General features: G+C 44.9%; 2 protein-coding genes across 9 annotated transcripts; one reads left to right on the forward strand and one right to left on the reverse strand.

Annotated features, from left to right (window-relative positions):
• Nucleotides 1-327: 327 nt before the first annotated feature.
• On the reverse strand, nt 328-9,003 carry hagh (hydroxyacylglutathione hydrolase). Of its 8 annotated transcripts, none has more exons than XR_009784830.1 (13): nt 8,208-8,365; nt 7,647-7,831; nt 6,927-6,991; nt 5,123-5,240; nt 4,946-5,054; nt 4,705-4,808; nt 3,897-3,998; nt 3,750-3,829; nt 2,745-3,670; nt 2,448-2,589; nt 2,282-2,346; nt 1,098-1,199; nt 328-1,004 (listed from the first exon to the last, which is right to left on the reverse strand). XR_009784830.1 is itself a non-coding variant. In XM_061749409.1 (9 exons), exons 1-9 carry the CDS (start codon nt 8,272-8,274, stop codon nt 725-727), a joined length of 981 nt encoding a protein of 326 aa, XP_061605393.1. In that variant the 5' UTR covers nt 8,275-8,742; the 3' UTR covers nt 328-724. The 8 variants fall into 8 exon arrangements, 1 of the variants encoding a protein (XP_061605393.1); XR_009784825.1 differs by having other exon boundaries at nt 1,098-1,594; XR_009784829.1 differs by having other exon boundaries at nt 1,418-2,346.
• On the forward strand, nt 8,887-10,711 carry fahd1 (fumarylacetoacetate hydrolase domain containing 1). Its single transcript, XM_061749410.1, has one exon. It carries the CDS (start codon nt 8,993-8,995, stop codon nt 9,653-9,655), a length of 663 nt encoding a protein of 220 aa, XP_061605394.1. The 5' UTR covers nt 8,887-8,992; the 3' UTR covers nt 9,656-10,711.
• Nucleotides 10,712-13,109: the final 2,398 nt, after the last annotated feature.

Below are 13,109 nucleotides of genomic sequence, written 5' to 3' on the forward strand. Positions count from 1 at the left end.
AAGCCTACTAGAACAACTGAACTTTATTTGGGGTTAATGATAGCCTTGTTTTGTCTGGAGAGCTGTCCAATTCCTTTTTAACTTTTGCTGCTAACCAGACAGAAATAATTTGGACAAAAAAAAAAGGTTTGCGTGAGACTGTGCCATGTGCCCGCAGCAAATGATGAACACATTATTCGGCCACGCCTTCCGTCTCTCCACTCTCTGACAGACTGGTCCTGTTGCGCCGGTTTTAAAGTTTTAAAATAGAGGCATAACATGGGGCATAACACAAGTTTTACAATCATACAAATTTAAATGGAGACATAACATGGGGCCAGATGGTGATTCATTTTAAAACCATCATTTTAATAATATTCTACTGTCAGGTCATACAGTTGTTATTTTTAAAATGATTTGTCTTCCTTTTTTATATTGCAAAAACCTGGCATTCAAACAACGGAACGGTGTGTGTGGATGTTTTATATCCACAGTAAACACAAACTAAGCATTAATTATGACAAAATAAACAACTGATAGAACAAACTCAATTGGTCTTTTATAATCAATTACCTCTAAAAAATTCAACATTCGGAACATATATACGCAATTAAGTGATACATTTGCGCATTTTTATTTCTTTTTTTTAAATAAGCGAATTAGTGGTTTTCCACTGGCCTTTTTGAAGCAGCGAACACTGAAAGATGACGTCGCTCTTCATCATTTTGCAGCCTTCGGCCGGAGGTCAGCGTCCGAACAACCCCCACTCCAAAGCCAACATGGCGTGGGGAGGAAGGCTCTCCTTGGGCTTCTTGAACTTGTCCTTCTCCTTGCGCAGGACCTTCAGCACCTCCACGGGGTCCGTCTTGCCCGTGAACTTCTGCACCCTTTCCTCTCTGCGCGTACAGAGAACGCAACGAAATCAGCGTGAGCGGTTACGCGTACGTGAGGCGTAGAAAAGGGTTGTAGTCAAACTCCTCCCGCAGGGTGGACGGCACTGTGGGTTTGTCGTCTTCCTCTCTCGCCTGTGAACACGCGCGTGCAGCAAGAGTTACAAATAGAAACAAATACATTTGTCACACTGGCTTGATGACGGGACATTGGGAAACTTATCTCACCCTGGCCCAAGCGAGCATTTCTTTAACCTTCTCGTTGTCCGGTTCCACCAGCAGCGCAAACTTCAGGTTCTTTATGGTGTACTCGTGTCCACAGAAGACCTTCTACACAAGGACTCAAAGTTACAAGGCCTGAACCAGTCAAGCGGATGATGGCACAGAAGTCAAGGCGACGCCTGAGGAGCCCGGTGTATCGTTCTCAAAACCCACAACGAAGACACACCTCAATGAATGTGAATACACAAACTGGATTCAACGGCGCTTCATCTAACCTCTTGAAATGGACTTTCAGATAACCACACTACGATATAAATGTTGCCCACTCCACATCTGTTGCAGCCTGCTCATCCTGAAACGGGGGTCCCGCCCGTCTGAGGTCTCTTCTCAAGGTTTATTCTTTTCTCCCCAAATGGGCTTTGGAGTTCGGGGATTAGGTCAAGGGGGACGTCGTCGATCTTTGTCAGCTGTGGGCCCGTGAAGCCCTTTGAGACTCATTTGTGCTTAAGGACAAAACAAATGAAGTTGATTTGACATTTAAGAATCAACATCTGTGGTGAGTAGGGCTGCAGTCAGAGAATATTTTTAGAAGCCATTATTCTACCGATCATCAATGAATTGATTTTGTGTTCACAAAATGTGCATTTGAGGTTGAGGTAATATTTTTCGTCCACTCAGGGTCACCATCCTCGCATTCCCCACACTATAACATCTGCGACTTGGAGCGTGTGTTGCTTTAAAAGGCGGGGCCTGGCCTGGTGAGTGACGTGGGAATCAGCCAATGACGGTGTACACTTAGCTGTTGTGAGCTCAGGTTAGCAGCTAGCTGTTACATGGCTAACCATTAGCCATTGGGTGTCAATTGGGTACAATTCTACATTAGAAAAGACCGGACCTTCGACCAGTGGCGCTTTCTGCATGTGCAATAAATGCAGCTGCACTGGGAAACGATGGCCATTGAAAATGTTCATTTATTTCTAAGGACTGAGTTAACATACATGTTTAAGGAACCTTCACATAATCTGCGAAGATTTTTTATTATTATTTTTTATTCCTGTGGAAGTCCCTGAAGGGAAATTGAATAATGTAATTATCATTTGCGTTTTAATATAAGCAAAGTGTTTGAGGGACATCACACCTGGTCCTATATGCATGTGGTCTTTTATTTGCAATGGAGACGTGTACTCTACCAGTGATGATGTGTGGTGAAAACCGCCACCAATGTCAGCTTCTCTCACTTCACTATTTCCAGAAGCTGATGGAGAAAGATTAGAGTCAGATTATCTTCCTACAAGTTTAGCCCCAAGCCAAACATCATCACTTTGCGACACTAATGAAGGCTAAAGTGTCTCCTACCCGGTGAGGGACTGCAGGGTCCACAGCTAAGGCCAGTTTGGTCTGCTCCTCAATCACCAAGTACATGTAGTTGTCCTCCAGGATGGAGATGACCTTTACCCTCATGGCCTCGCCACCTCACACGCATGCGCACTCGTCAACGCTACAGCAAGAGCACGCGTCGCGTTATTGACATCGTCGTCCGATAACGAGCTAGCTCAGGCAAACAAACGCCAACTAGTGCACTACAAGGCGTCCTCGTCGGCAAAATAATGCAACAGTAACAAATAAATGCCAGACACAAGAATGTATCGTTACCTGCTGTTGTTTTTATTGACAACTATCAGCGTCCCGCTGTGAAGCAGTGGGAAACTACATTTCCGCTCAGTTCAAGTTATCGCGAGACCACAGACGTGACGTCGCAGCAAGTATCGAGACGTTTTCATCGAGCCAGAAACATCGATAACGCAGCGTCTGCGCGTTCCCCAAATTCAACGCTTTCGCCGCCCCAATTTACACGTAAATATAAATTAGCTTCGCAGATAAAGATTTAGTATACATAATCAGCAGCATTAAGATGAACATTAAACGAAATGCTAATTTCAAAATTAGCAAGGTTGGGTTTGGTGTTACTGCTTTGGGAAATAATTACAAATTTACAATATGTATCATTTGTATTTTGCATGCATATTTTATGTTCTCGTGCAAAAACTAGCGTTCAGCGCATCTAACATTTACTATCGACACACTTAATGAGTAAAGAATACATTGTTCAGAGCTGAACAATTTCCCATCCATGATTGAATTAAATGATAAGCGGAAACATTCCAGCTAGGAAATAAAACATGGTTTCAACAGAATTGGTTTTTGAACATCCATATTTACAAAACACACCTTAACAGACTCTAAAACTATTGTTCTCATTGAAAGTTAGCCCAACCCATTAGTCATTATTTGGCCATATATTCCTGAAAACAATCGCACCAACACAACTTGACTGCTCCTTTCTAGCCTAAGTGGGGCTCAAAATATTGAAGAAGAACGAACGTAGTCGATCCTGTTGTTTCACGTGACTTGCAAACTTTTTTTTGTAGTGCGGACATATTGCAGTGTTAGAAGCGCTTCCGAGTACACCGGTACATCGTCACTCCTTCGGCACTCGGAAGGCGTCCTTCTCTTTCCGGAGACTCCTCATGGCTTCGATCGGATCAGTCTGCTTAACGTGATCTTGCACGGTCTTCTCTCTGCATTGAACATAGAAAGCCTTGACGACAACCGAGCTCTTGATTGTGTGTGAAGCGCTAAAAGACTCGCTGCACATACTTGACTCTCATAAATGGGTTAAAGGTGAATTCAGCTGCCAACGTGGATGGGATTGTTGGGTCGCCATTGCTGCATTGCTCCTATGGAGATGAACACAGTAACGCTATCGCGACGTGCGTGGATGTGATGTGACAGAAAAATAAATACCTTTGCCCATGCCAGCTTTTTCTGAATGACTTCATTGTCTGGCTCAACGTGGCGTGCAAACTTCAGGTTGCTCACCGTGTACTCATGACCACAGTAGACTCGCTGGAAGAAAATAAGATTGTTAACATGATTTTTTTCCCCCCTCTATAAAGGCAGTGCTTTATCACATACAGTGCAAAGTGAAACTCGCTCAGTTCAAAATTTGAACAACATTTTTGGGGGAAAAGACAAAACCGCCGACTTGGAATCACTGTCATGCAGGAGCACTGAAAGGGTTAATGCACAGCTGGGTTGTTGTTTTTGTGTGTGTGTGTGTTTTATGATCTGTTTGTATGTGTTGCTGCTCTGTGTATAGAAAAGTAGCAGCTTTTTTGAAGGTTTATAATTATGGTAACATCTATGCTAATTTTCTTTAGCCCGTCTATGGCGTTTGGTCCAACATTTTGGTGTTTAAATATACAGTTCAATGTACAATTTTATTTTATGTGTAAGTTTAACAGTAAACTTTAACTGGAGGTGGCAAATAAACAGCTGGAAGCAAGCACATTTTGCCTCTCATTTGGATAGCTGTGAGAGTTGAGAACGTGAGAGCAGGCACTAAGGAAAACTTTAAAAAGTGTGATTTAATAAGTTTAAACATGATTAATGTGTGTAGAGTAAAATGAATATTGTGGCTCTATATTGCAGACTTTCACCGACTGCAGGTGTGTCTGGAACGTATCGGCCACGATCAACAGGAGTTCAATGCACAGTGTACCGCTGCTAGTATGGGTCGGCGGCGACGCTGCGCGCATTGTTTGCTCGCTACCGTTTCAGCAGGAAGGCGTCCCAGAATTTCAATCAAGGCTTTGTACATCTGCTCCGCGGTGCCCTCAAAGAATTTCCCGCAGCCGGCAACAAACAGTGTGTCCCCTGCATGCAGAAAAACAAGAATCGCCCTTGAGGCACAAACACGGCACATGGCGAGCTGCTGACTTTTGGAAAGAACTTCCTCGAACCGATTCCTCAAGCAAGACAGAGGAATTCGGTATGCGCTACTCGGGTCGTACCTGTAAAAACCGCTGGAGGCTCAGAGCTGTCGTCTTTGGTCACGTAGTAGCAGATGTGGCCAGTTGTGTGGCACGGCGTGAACAGACATTTGACGTTTAGCGAGCCGACCTGGCGAAAGGAAGACGTCCACGATACCAATATCGTCTCGAATGCGGGTTACACGTTGACCTTCTTACTTTGAAACTGTTGGAGTGAGAGACTTTCTTTGTGATGGCATCGATGCGATCGTCTCCTCCGTAGACCTTCAGGCCGGGCATGAGTTTCACCATCTTCTCGTTCCCGCCGGCGTGATCCCTGAGAACAGACGTTCTCAAACTTTAGCGTCACCTCCAAAAATACTTCAACTACCACCATCATGGCCCACATTAAAATAGAGTAGGCGTGGTGAGAAGTGTTCAGCAAAAAACGAGGCAGATGTTTTGTTCCTAAAAAGTAGATTTAATATAGTACATGTATAGCATTACAGTAGTATTTGAGTATAGTATCTAGACCTAGATCTGGACTTTGAAACGTGGTTACCAGAAAGTAGCTGTAATAGCATTTTAAATGAGGCAACACCAGCAAATGTCGAATAGGGGAAAAAGGCGGTGGGATTGCTGTTATTTTTAAGTCATTATTTCTGCGTAAAGAAATTATACTGGGTGATTTTAGCTCTTTTGAATATCTCTGTTTTTTTTAGTGAAAGGTGACCCAAAAGTTATTGTTTTAATAATTTATAGGCCTCCAAGATAGAATAGAAAATGTATGGCGCATTTTTCAGAACTGCTGTCAGTTATTTGTACTGACTCCAACTATTTTGTCATAAGGGGAGACTTGAACATTCATGTTGACAATAACATGGGGAGCAAAAAATATTGAAAGAACTCTCTGCTCTACTAGACACATTTGACCTCTCACAACACATTAAGAGTCCAAGCCACACTCAAGGTCGCATCTTAGACCTGGTCATCTCGAAGGATGTTGAAATTCCATCAATTGAAAGGAGTTATTTTGTCACCATTGGAAGTGTTCAATCTCATCGAATGGCAACGACCTATGGGGTCCCTCAAGGGTCAGTTCTTGGACCCCTCCTGTTCAGCCTGTATATGCTACCCTTGGGTCCAATTCTTCAGAACTTTACTTTTGACTATCATAGCTATGCAGATGACACACAGTTATATCCGGCAGTCTCTCCAGATGACCACAGTTCAATTGAGGTGTTGCGTCACTGTCTAAAACAGATCAATAACTGGATGAGCCAAATTGTTCTTCAATTAAACCACAACAAAACTGAGATCATTGTTGTTGGCAATAAAGAAAAGACGATTGCTGTTAGTAAATACCTGGAGTCATTCTCTTTAAAAACCAAAGACCAAGTCCGAAACCTTGGTGTTCCGAAAGATTCCGACCTGACTTTCAACAGTCATATCAAATCAATGACTAAAACGGTCTTCTACCATCTGAAGAACATATCCACAGTGAAGGCTTGCATGTGTCAAGCAGACTAGGAGAAGCTCATCTATGCTTTTATCTCAAGTAGACTTGACTATTGTAATGGTCTTCTGACTGGGCTCCACCAAAAGAGCATTAAACAGCTGCAGCTCATTCAGAATGCTGCAGCTCGGGTTCTGACCGGAACAAAGAGGTCAGAGCATATTACTTTACACTGGCTTCCAGTCGGCTTTAGAATTGATTTTAAAGTTCTGCTTCTGGTCTATAAATCGCAAAATGATTGCCTAAATTCAAATATTTCATTCTGTGGGTTGATTAAAACACAAATAACTACATTTTAATGGAACGAATGGGACAAATATTACAGGACTCTTGACAATGGCAAAGTGCAGCGGACTGGATTAAATAACGAAGGGTGCCCATGTGTGAGCTACGCGATACTTTGCCCATCGCCGCCCGTCTTCGACTACACTTGATCGCTGAAAACACTTGAAATATTAAATATTAGCAGTGCAAGTTTCCCTTCGGTGTTGTTGCAATGCGACTTACCAGTGGTGGTGGGTGGTCAGAACTGTTGTGAGCTTGACTCCATGTTTTCTGACTGCTTCCACAACCTGTAATTTAAAAAAAACTAAATAAAAAAAACAAAAAAAATAAAAAAAATCAACATCCAATGAATCCAACCATTTTCTATACCAATTATCCTGTTGCGTTTCAGTGAGCCTGGCCAATTCACAGCTATGAACAATTTTGGGGTTCTTCAGTGAACCAAAACTTTCTGATTTTGGGAGGCAGAAGAAAGAATGGGCAAAGCATGCGATTTCCTCACAGCACGAACTGAGCAGAGATTCGATCCCAGGAGAGTTTGCCGCCAACTTACCATGCTGGTGTCAGTGCACGGGTGTCAAACTCATGGCCCGGGGGCCAGATTCGGATCACCACATCATTTTATGTGGCCCACGGAAGCAACTCCTATGCGTCGACTTCACGTTTCTCGCTAAAATACCAAATTTGTAAATTGCTTTCACTTTTCATAACCTTGCAGGGTTGTTTTTTTTTGTGTTACCAATCCCACTTAAAATACATTGAATTGTTGAACTTTTTTTCACTTGCTTCTGATTTCAAAAGTAGTTATTCATCAATTTGTTATGTATATGTAATAATACGAGGGGATCATACATTTATATGGGTTCAGTCATAACGGTGTGACTGACATCATGACGTAGCAACACACAGGCGCAAATCTGATTGGAGAAAAAAAGAAGAGACCTTCACGGGCTCCACGGGGTCCACTATTGCTGCTTCTTTGGTGTCCGTGTCGATGAGCAGGTACATGTAGTTGTCACTGAGAGCCGGCAGAAGTTCCACCCTCATGTTGGCTTGCTCCAAAACTTTTGTTTTCCTCGCGGTGCTGTGCAGCAGAGCCGCTGCTCGGGCCTTGACCTCGACGGGAGCTTCGGGACAACGCAAAAGTCAATCATTCACACACAGTTAACCTGAAATAAGTTGTTGTTGTTCACATGACGCAGGCTGGTTTCTCCACCAGTTGGACAACTCATCTTCAACAACGATCTTACTTATAGATAGATAGATAGATAGATAGATAGATAGATAGACGGATGCATTGATGGATGGATGGATGGATGGATGTTAGGGAAGAGACAGCGTCATGTTTTCTGTCAGGCCACCAGTTGTGTTCATGTAACAACTCGTCTTCTCCACATGTCACAAAGCGCAAGAATGTGTCGTAATGTCACAACAATCTAAGAGCTCAGCCAAACAAGAAAGACTGAAGAACGCGAGAGGTTGTAGACAAAAGTGTATTCCTACCGAGTTTGAAGGCTGTGGCAGCTCCTACTAGAGTGCAGGCACTCGCTACGAGCGATTTAAGTAGCATAACAAGAGCCAATGTTATCAGTTTGCGAGAGCCAGAAAAGTTCGGGTGCGGTTCAGTTCCGCTTTCGTCACCATTCACCTCGCAGGCTCGACCAATCAAATTCGGGGGAGTGGATTGGGTATGTTATGATTTTTTTTGTTTAAATTGATGATAGCAATAAAATACCATATTAATGTTTACATTTGTGTTTTGAATATATACATTGTCATTATCTTGAGTTTTGACAGTTGTGCGAACCTCCTAGTCTCTAGCAGTCAAATTCATGGAGTGGATGTATAAAATGCGTCTGTTTTCCTTTGATCACATTAGATAATTATGTTCGTTTATTACTTCTTTAAATGTATGCTTTATATTTGATAAATAGTTAAGTTAAGTTACTGGAAACCGTAAAGGTTTTTGTTTGTTTTCAAGAGTTAAATACGGTACTCAAGTGGTGTCTGGTTTTATTCTTCAAAATGCAACTAAAGAGAGATTTTTGTGCTGGTCGTCGTTCAGTTCCGCCGTGGTCACCGCTCGACCAATCAAATAAATTGGAGTAAATGTGGACCGCGTTCGTCTCGAAGTTTATTAGCATGAAACCACCACGTTATGCATCCATTTCTGTCTTTTACGACACATACGCGAAAGGTAGTAGCGCCATTTTGGTTCCCAAATTGTCCCTGAAGGCTTGCCGTAGCTCGAAGCTGAGGACGCCGTGGGTCAAAGTCGAGCGGCCACCATGTCCGCACGCAACATCGCCCGCTTTTGGGAGTGGGGGAGGAAGATCATCTGCGTGGGCCGCAACTACGCGGAGCACGCCAAAGAGCTGAAGAACGCCGTCCCCGCCGAGCCGCTGCTGTTCTTGAAGCCCCCTTCGGCCTACGTCCGCGAGGGCTCGCCCATCCTGGCGCCCGCCTACACGGGCGAGCTGCAGCACGAGGTGGAGCTCGGGGTGGTGATCGGCAAGGGGGGGGCGGCCATCCCGCGCTCCGCCGCCATGGAGCACGTGGCCGGCTACGCGCTGTGCCTGGACATGACGGCCCGGGACGTGCAGGACGAGTGCAAGGCCAAAGGTCTGCCCTGGACGCTGGCCAAGGCCTTCGACACCTCGTGCCCGGTCAGCGACTTCATCCCCAAGGAGCGCGTCCCCGAGCCGGGCGACCTCGAGCTGTGGCTGACGGTCAACGGGCAGCTGAGGCAGCGCGGCCGCACGTCGCAGATGATCTTCTCCGTCCCTCACCTCATCAGCTACATCAGCCACGTCATCACCCTGGAGGAGGGCGACCTCATCCTGACCGGGACGCCCGACGGGGTGTCGGCCGTGCGGGAGGGCGACGAGCTGCAGGCGGGCATCGACGGAGTCGTCACCGTGACCTTCAGAGTCGAGAGGAAAGGTCGCTAGTTCACGATCCGCGCCGATGCGGTTCTTGTCCAGCAGGGAGCAGTGGCAGACCGCATCGCCTTTCAATTCAAACACCAAATTGTGCCTTTTGCTTTGCATGCTCGAATTGGGCAAGACCGCTTTTTATTGCTATGCGCCATTCACGCACACCCAAGGCGCAAATCAGGACTCATTCAGTGAAAGGATGCAAATCAACATCAAATCCCAACACGAGTCAAGCGAGAAAACATCATCTGTCCCTCTGCTGTGCTGCTTAATTGTCCTCATTACGCATGCTGCATCATCACCGTTGCTTTGGGATGTGGCAGGAAGCGCACGCAAACGCCACACGGGGAGGCCGGATTTCAACACGCAACCTGTGCAACGGCTCCGGTTAAAAGCATCAAAGATGTTGGAACCGCAAAAGTTACCAATGTCGCACACGGCAGTCGTTGGGGAAGTTGCTCGCACAGTTGAGGAGCCTGGAAAGAAAACGCCGCTTGAATCAGAATCAGAATCCTCTTTATTGGCCAAGTATGTCCAAAAACACACAAGGAATTTGTCTACGGTAGTCTCGGAGCCGCTCGAGCACGACAACAGACGGTCAATTGACAGAGAAACTGCGCCCGACCGACCGACCACCTGAGGGATCCGCGAGTCTCGGAAGGCGGCTCGAAGCTCTTCAGTATGTTTCCGTCCACGATAAAATGTTCTCATCCGGTCTTTTGACGGTGCCGAGAGCTCAGGACTGCTCTGATGTGGTACCGGTACCGTGGAAAACCTTTGTTTTTGTTATCCAATCCTTTCATAGCAGTCATTTGGGCATTGAACAGTTTAACCCTGTGGAGAGTACAGAGTTCAACTGATGTCCATCCATTGTCTGTCCCGCTTCTCCTCACGCGGGTCGCGGGCATGCTGGACCAGCCTGTCCCAGCTATCTTCGGGCGAGAGGCCCTGAACTGCTCGCTGGCAAACTGATATATAGTATATAAATACTGTCAATAATTGTAATTTAATTGCAAAGAACTTGCATTGAAATTCCTCATTTTTGCTTTCTGATTAAACATTTTTGAATGAGTCAAATGTCAGAGTCAAATTTGCACATTTGCTAATTATATCGAGACAGACCACTTAAAAAGCTTCTTTTGTGCCTTCTCCTTCATAACACGAGTGAGGACATCAGCAGGTTGTTTTTTAACAGCTCAGTAAAAATCTTTAGCAAGAAAAACAAGCAGGCACGTGCACAGATTGACCCCAAGTGGCGCTCAAGCACCAGCCCTTTTGCCCTGCAAGACAGAAGTGCCCTTTTTGCAGCCCATTTATTTTCCCGAGCAGATGGGAAAATTGTACGCTACGACGCTACCTCGCAAATCCACCCAACTTTCCGTCCACGACTGCCAGGTCATTTGTCTGTTCATGTCGGCATTTTGCTCAGCCTTCTGTTTCCGACCTCGGGTTCTGCTAATTTGTTTCCTGGGCCCCGTGGCTGTTGGAGATTCTGCTGCAAAGACAGCAAGGTGTGAGTATGATTAAGACAACAATGAAAATGGAGCACTTCCTGACCTGCCATCAGCTGGATTATGGAGCGATCACTCGGACGCGACGCGGCTGCAACGTGCGTGCGTGCGCGCATCACTTTCACTCACCCGCCGGGCGTGATTTCTGTTTTGAGGGCCAGCAGCGCAATTTTCAAGGAGACGCGCTCTCCTCACAAAAAGTTGGGATGAAATTTCCAGACTAATCTAAAATGCACTTTGCAAGTGGACTTCATTTGATTGGACCTTTCCTTAACTTTCGAATGTGCACTGTTGAATGTTGTGCAAAAACAACTTGTTGGCCAGTGGGGCACAAAGGATTGAGCCTTATGAGGTCTGCCTAGCAACAAGTGCTCATTTGAGTGTTTCCTTGATTGAGCCATAGGAATTCTGTCTCGCAACAGGTGTTTTTTTTAATTTTTATTTTATTTTTTTCTCCACCTGTGTGCCAGTAGTAATTGAGTCCTATCAATTCAGCCCGGCAACAAGTGTCCTTTTTTTCATTGGCCAATGAGGCAGTTATAATTGAGACCTATCAATTCTGCCTAGCAACAAGTGGCACATTTTTTTACCACTGGCCGCTGGGATGGGACAGTTCTTAATTGAGCACAATAAATCATTTGTCCAACTTAGCCACGCGTCGTAAAAGATTGCAGAAGACCGTGATGGGAAAAATGGAAGGTTCCTCACTGCCATTGACTGCTGTTGAATTCAAATATGCGTGTTCACATGGACGACTGGCGGTGAATGAGTTAATACAATCCATGCATGTGTTTCCCCTTCTCAATGGCTGTATTTTATTGAAAAAAAGAAGAAAGAAAGAAAGTTGGAAGTGCTCGTGCACTGCGCTGCCCTTGATTGTGTGTTGTGTGTTGAGAAAATGACCATTTTGTGCATTGCGTGCTGCGCTGAATGTCACCAGACTTTGCTGTGGTGAAGCTGAAAGCAAAGAAATTGGCTGGAGGAAGTGAGTCACATGAAAGCAATCACACACTCGACTTGCTGCACAACATGCGAAAGAAAGAAAGAAAGAAAGAGAAAGAGAAGTCACCTTTACTACATCTCCAAACACATTCCAACTCCACACTCTGCATGAACAAGTGGCTGAATGCTATTATTATTTTCAAACCGTACAGTGAATGAAGATTGTTTTTTTTCTTTTTCTTTTTTTGTTGACAGGCCAAGCTAAGGCTTGTAGAATTATGCAAGGGCCGTCAAATCTTTGAGTGAGTGCACACGTTGTGCTGGCAGAGTCAAAACGTGTGCCGTGCATCGTGCAACGCGTGTAACTGTTAAAAGTTTACTTGTGAATTCCTAAAAAGCCACATCCAAACGGCTTCCACGCTTCCACATGAGGCTTATTTGAACTTTTTGAAGGCCTCGGTGTGAGAACTTTCCGTTCATTTGGCAACAGAGCCGTCGTTGGGACCTCGAGCAGGAGGAGTGCAGGCGTCTCTGTAAACTTCAGAGCGACGGTGGATTTTGTAAACAAGTGTGCATTGAAACCTTGCCAGAAAAACAATCCTGTAACAACACACAAATTCAAGCTTCCACAAAGTTTGAACATTCCTTCATTTGGTTTGAGCATGTACAAGCCAAATGATTTTCTCCACAATTAAAAGTTGCGAGTCCGCGAGGCCCGAAAACCACAAAGAAGAGAAAACTCCTCTGCGTTTCTTCAATCAAGTCAAGGAGACTGCGGTACAGGATGGAAAATGTGTCCCGCAAGCGTCTTCATTTGTGGCTCCTCGCAAGAGAAACCACTTTTTGTTTTGTTTTTTTTTACTTTCAAATCCTACTTTTTTTGTCTGCTTTGAAGAGATCGACCCTTTTTTTTTGTTTCTTCCTCTCGATCGCTCCCAAATAGGAGTCATGACGTGACGTGGCCATCTCAAGTGGCCACGGAGGCCCAATTCTCACTCATGCAAAAAAAATCCGCA

This window comes from Phyllopteryx taeniolatus, chromosome 16 (genome assembly GCF_024500385.1).
Source record: "Phyllopteryx taeniolatus isolate TA_2022b chromosome 16, UOR_Ptae_1.2, whole genome shotgun sequence".
In the NCBI taxonomy this organism is placed as follows: Eukaryota; Metazoa; Chordata; class Actinopteri; order Syngnathiformes; family Syngnathidae; genus Phyllopteryx; species Phyllopteryx taeniolatus.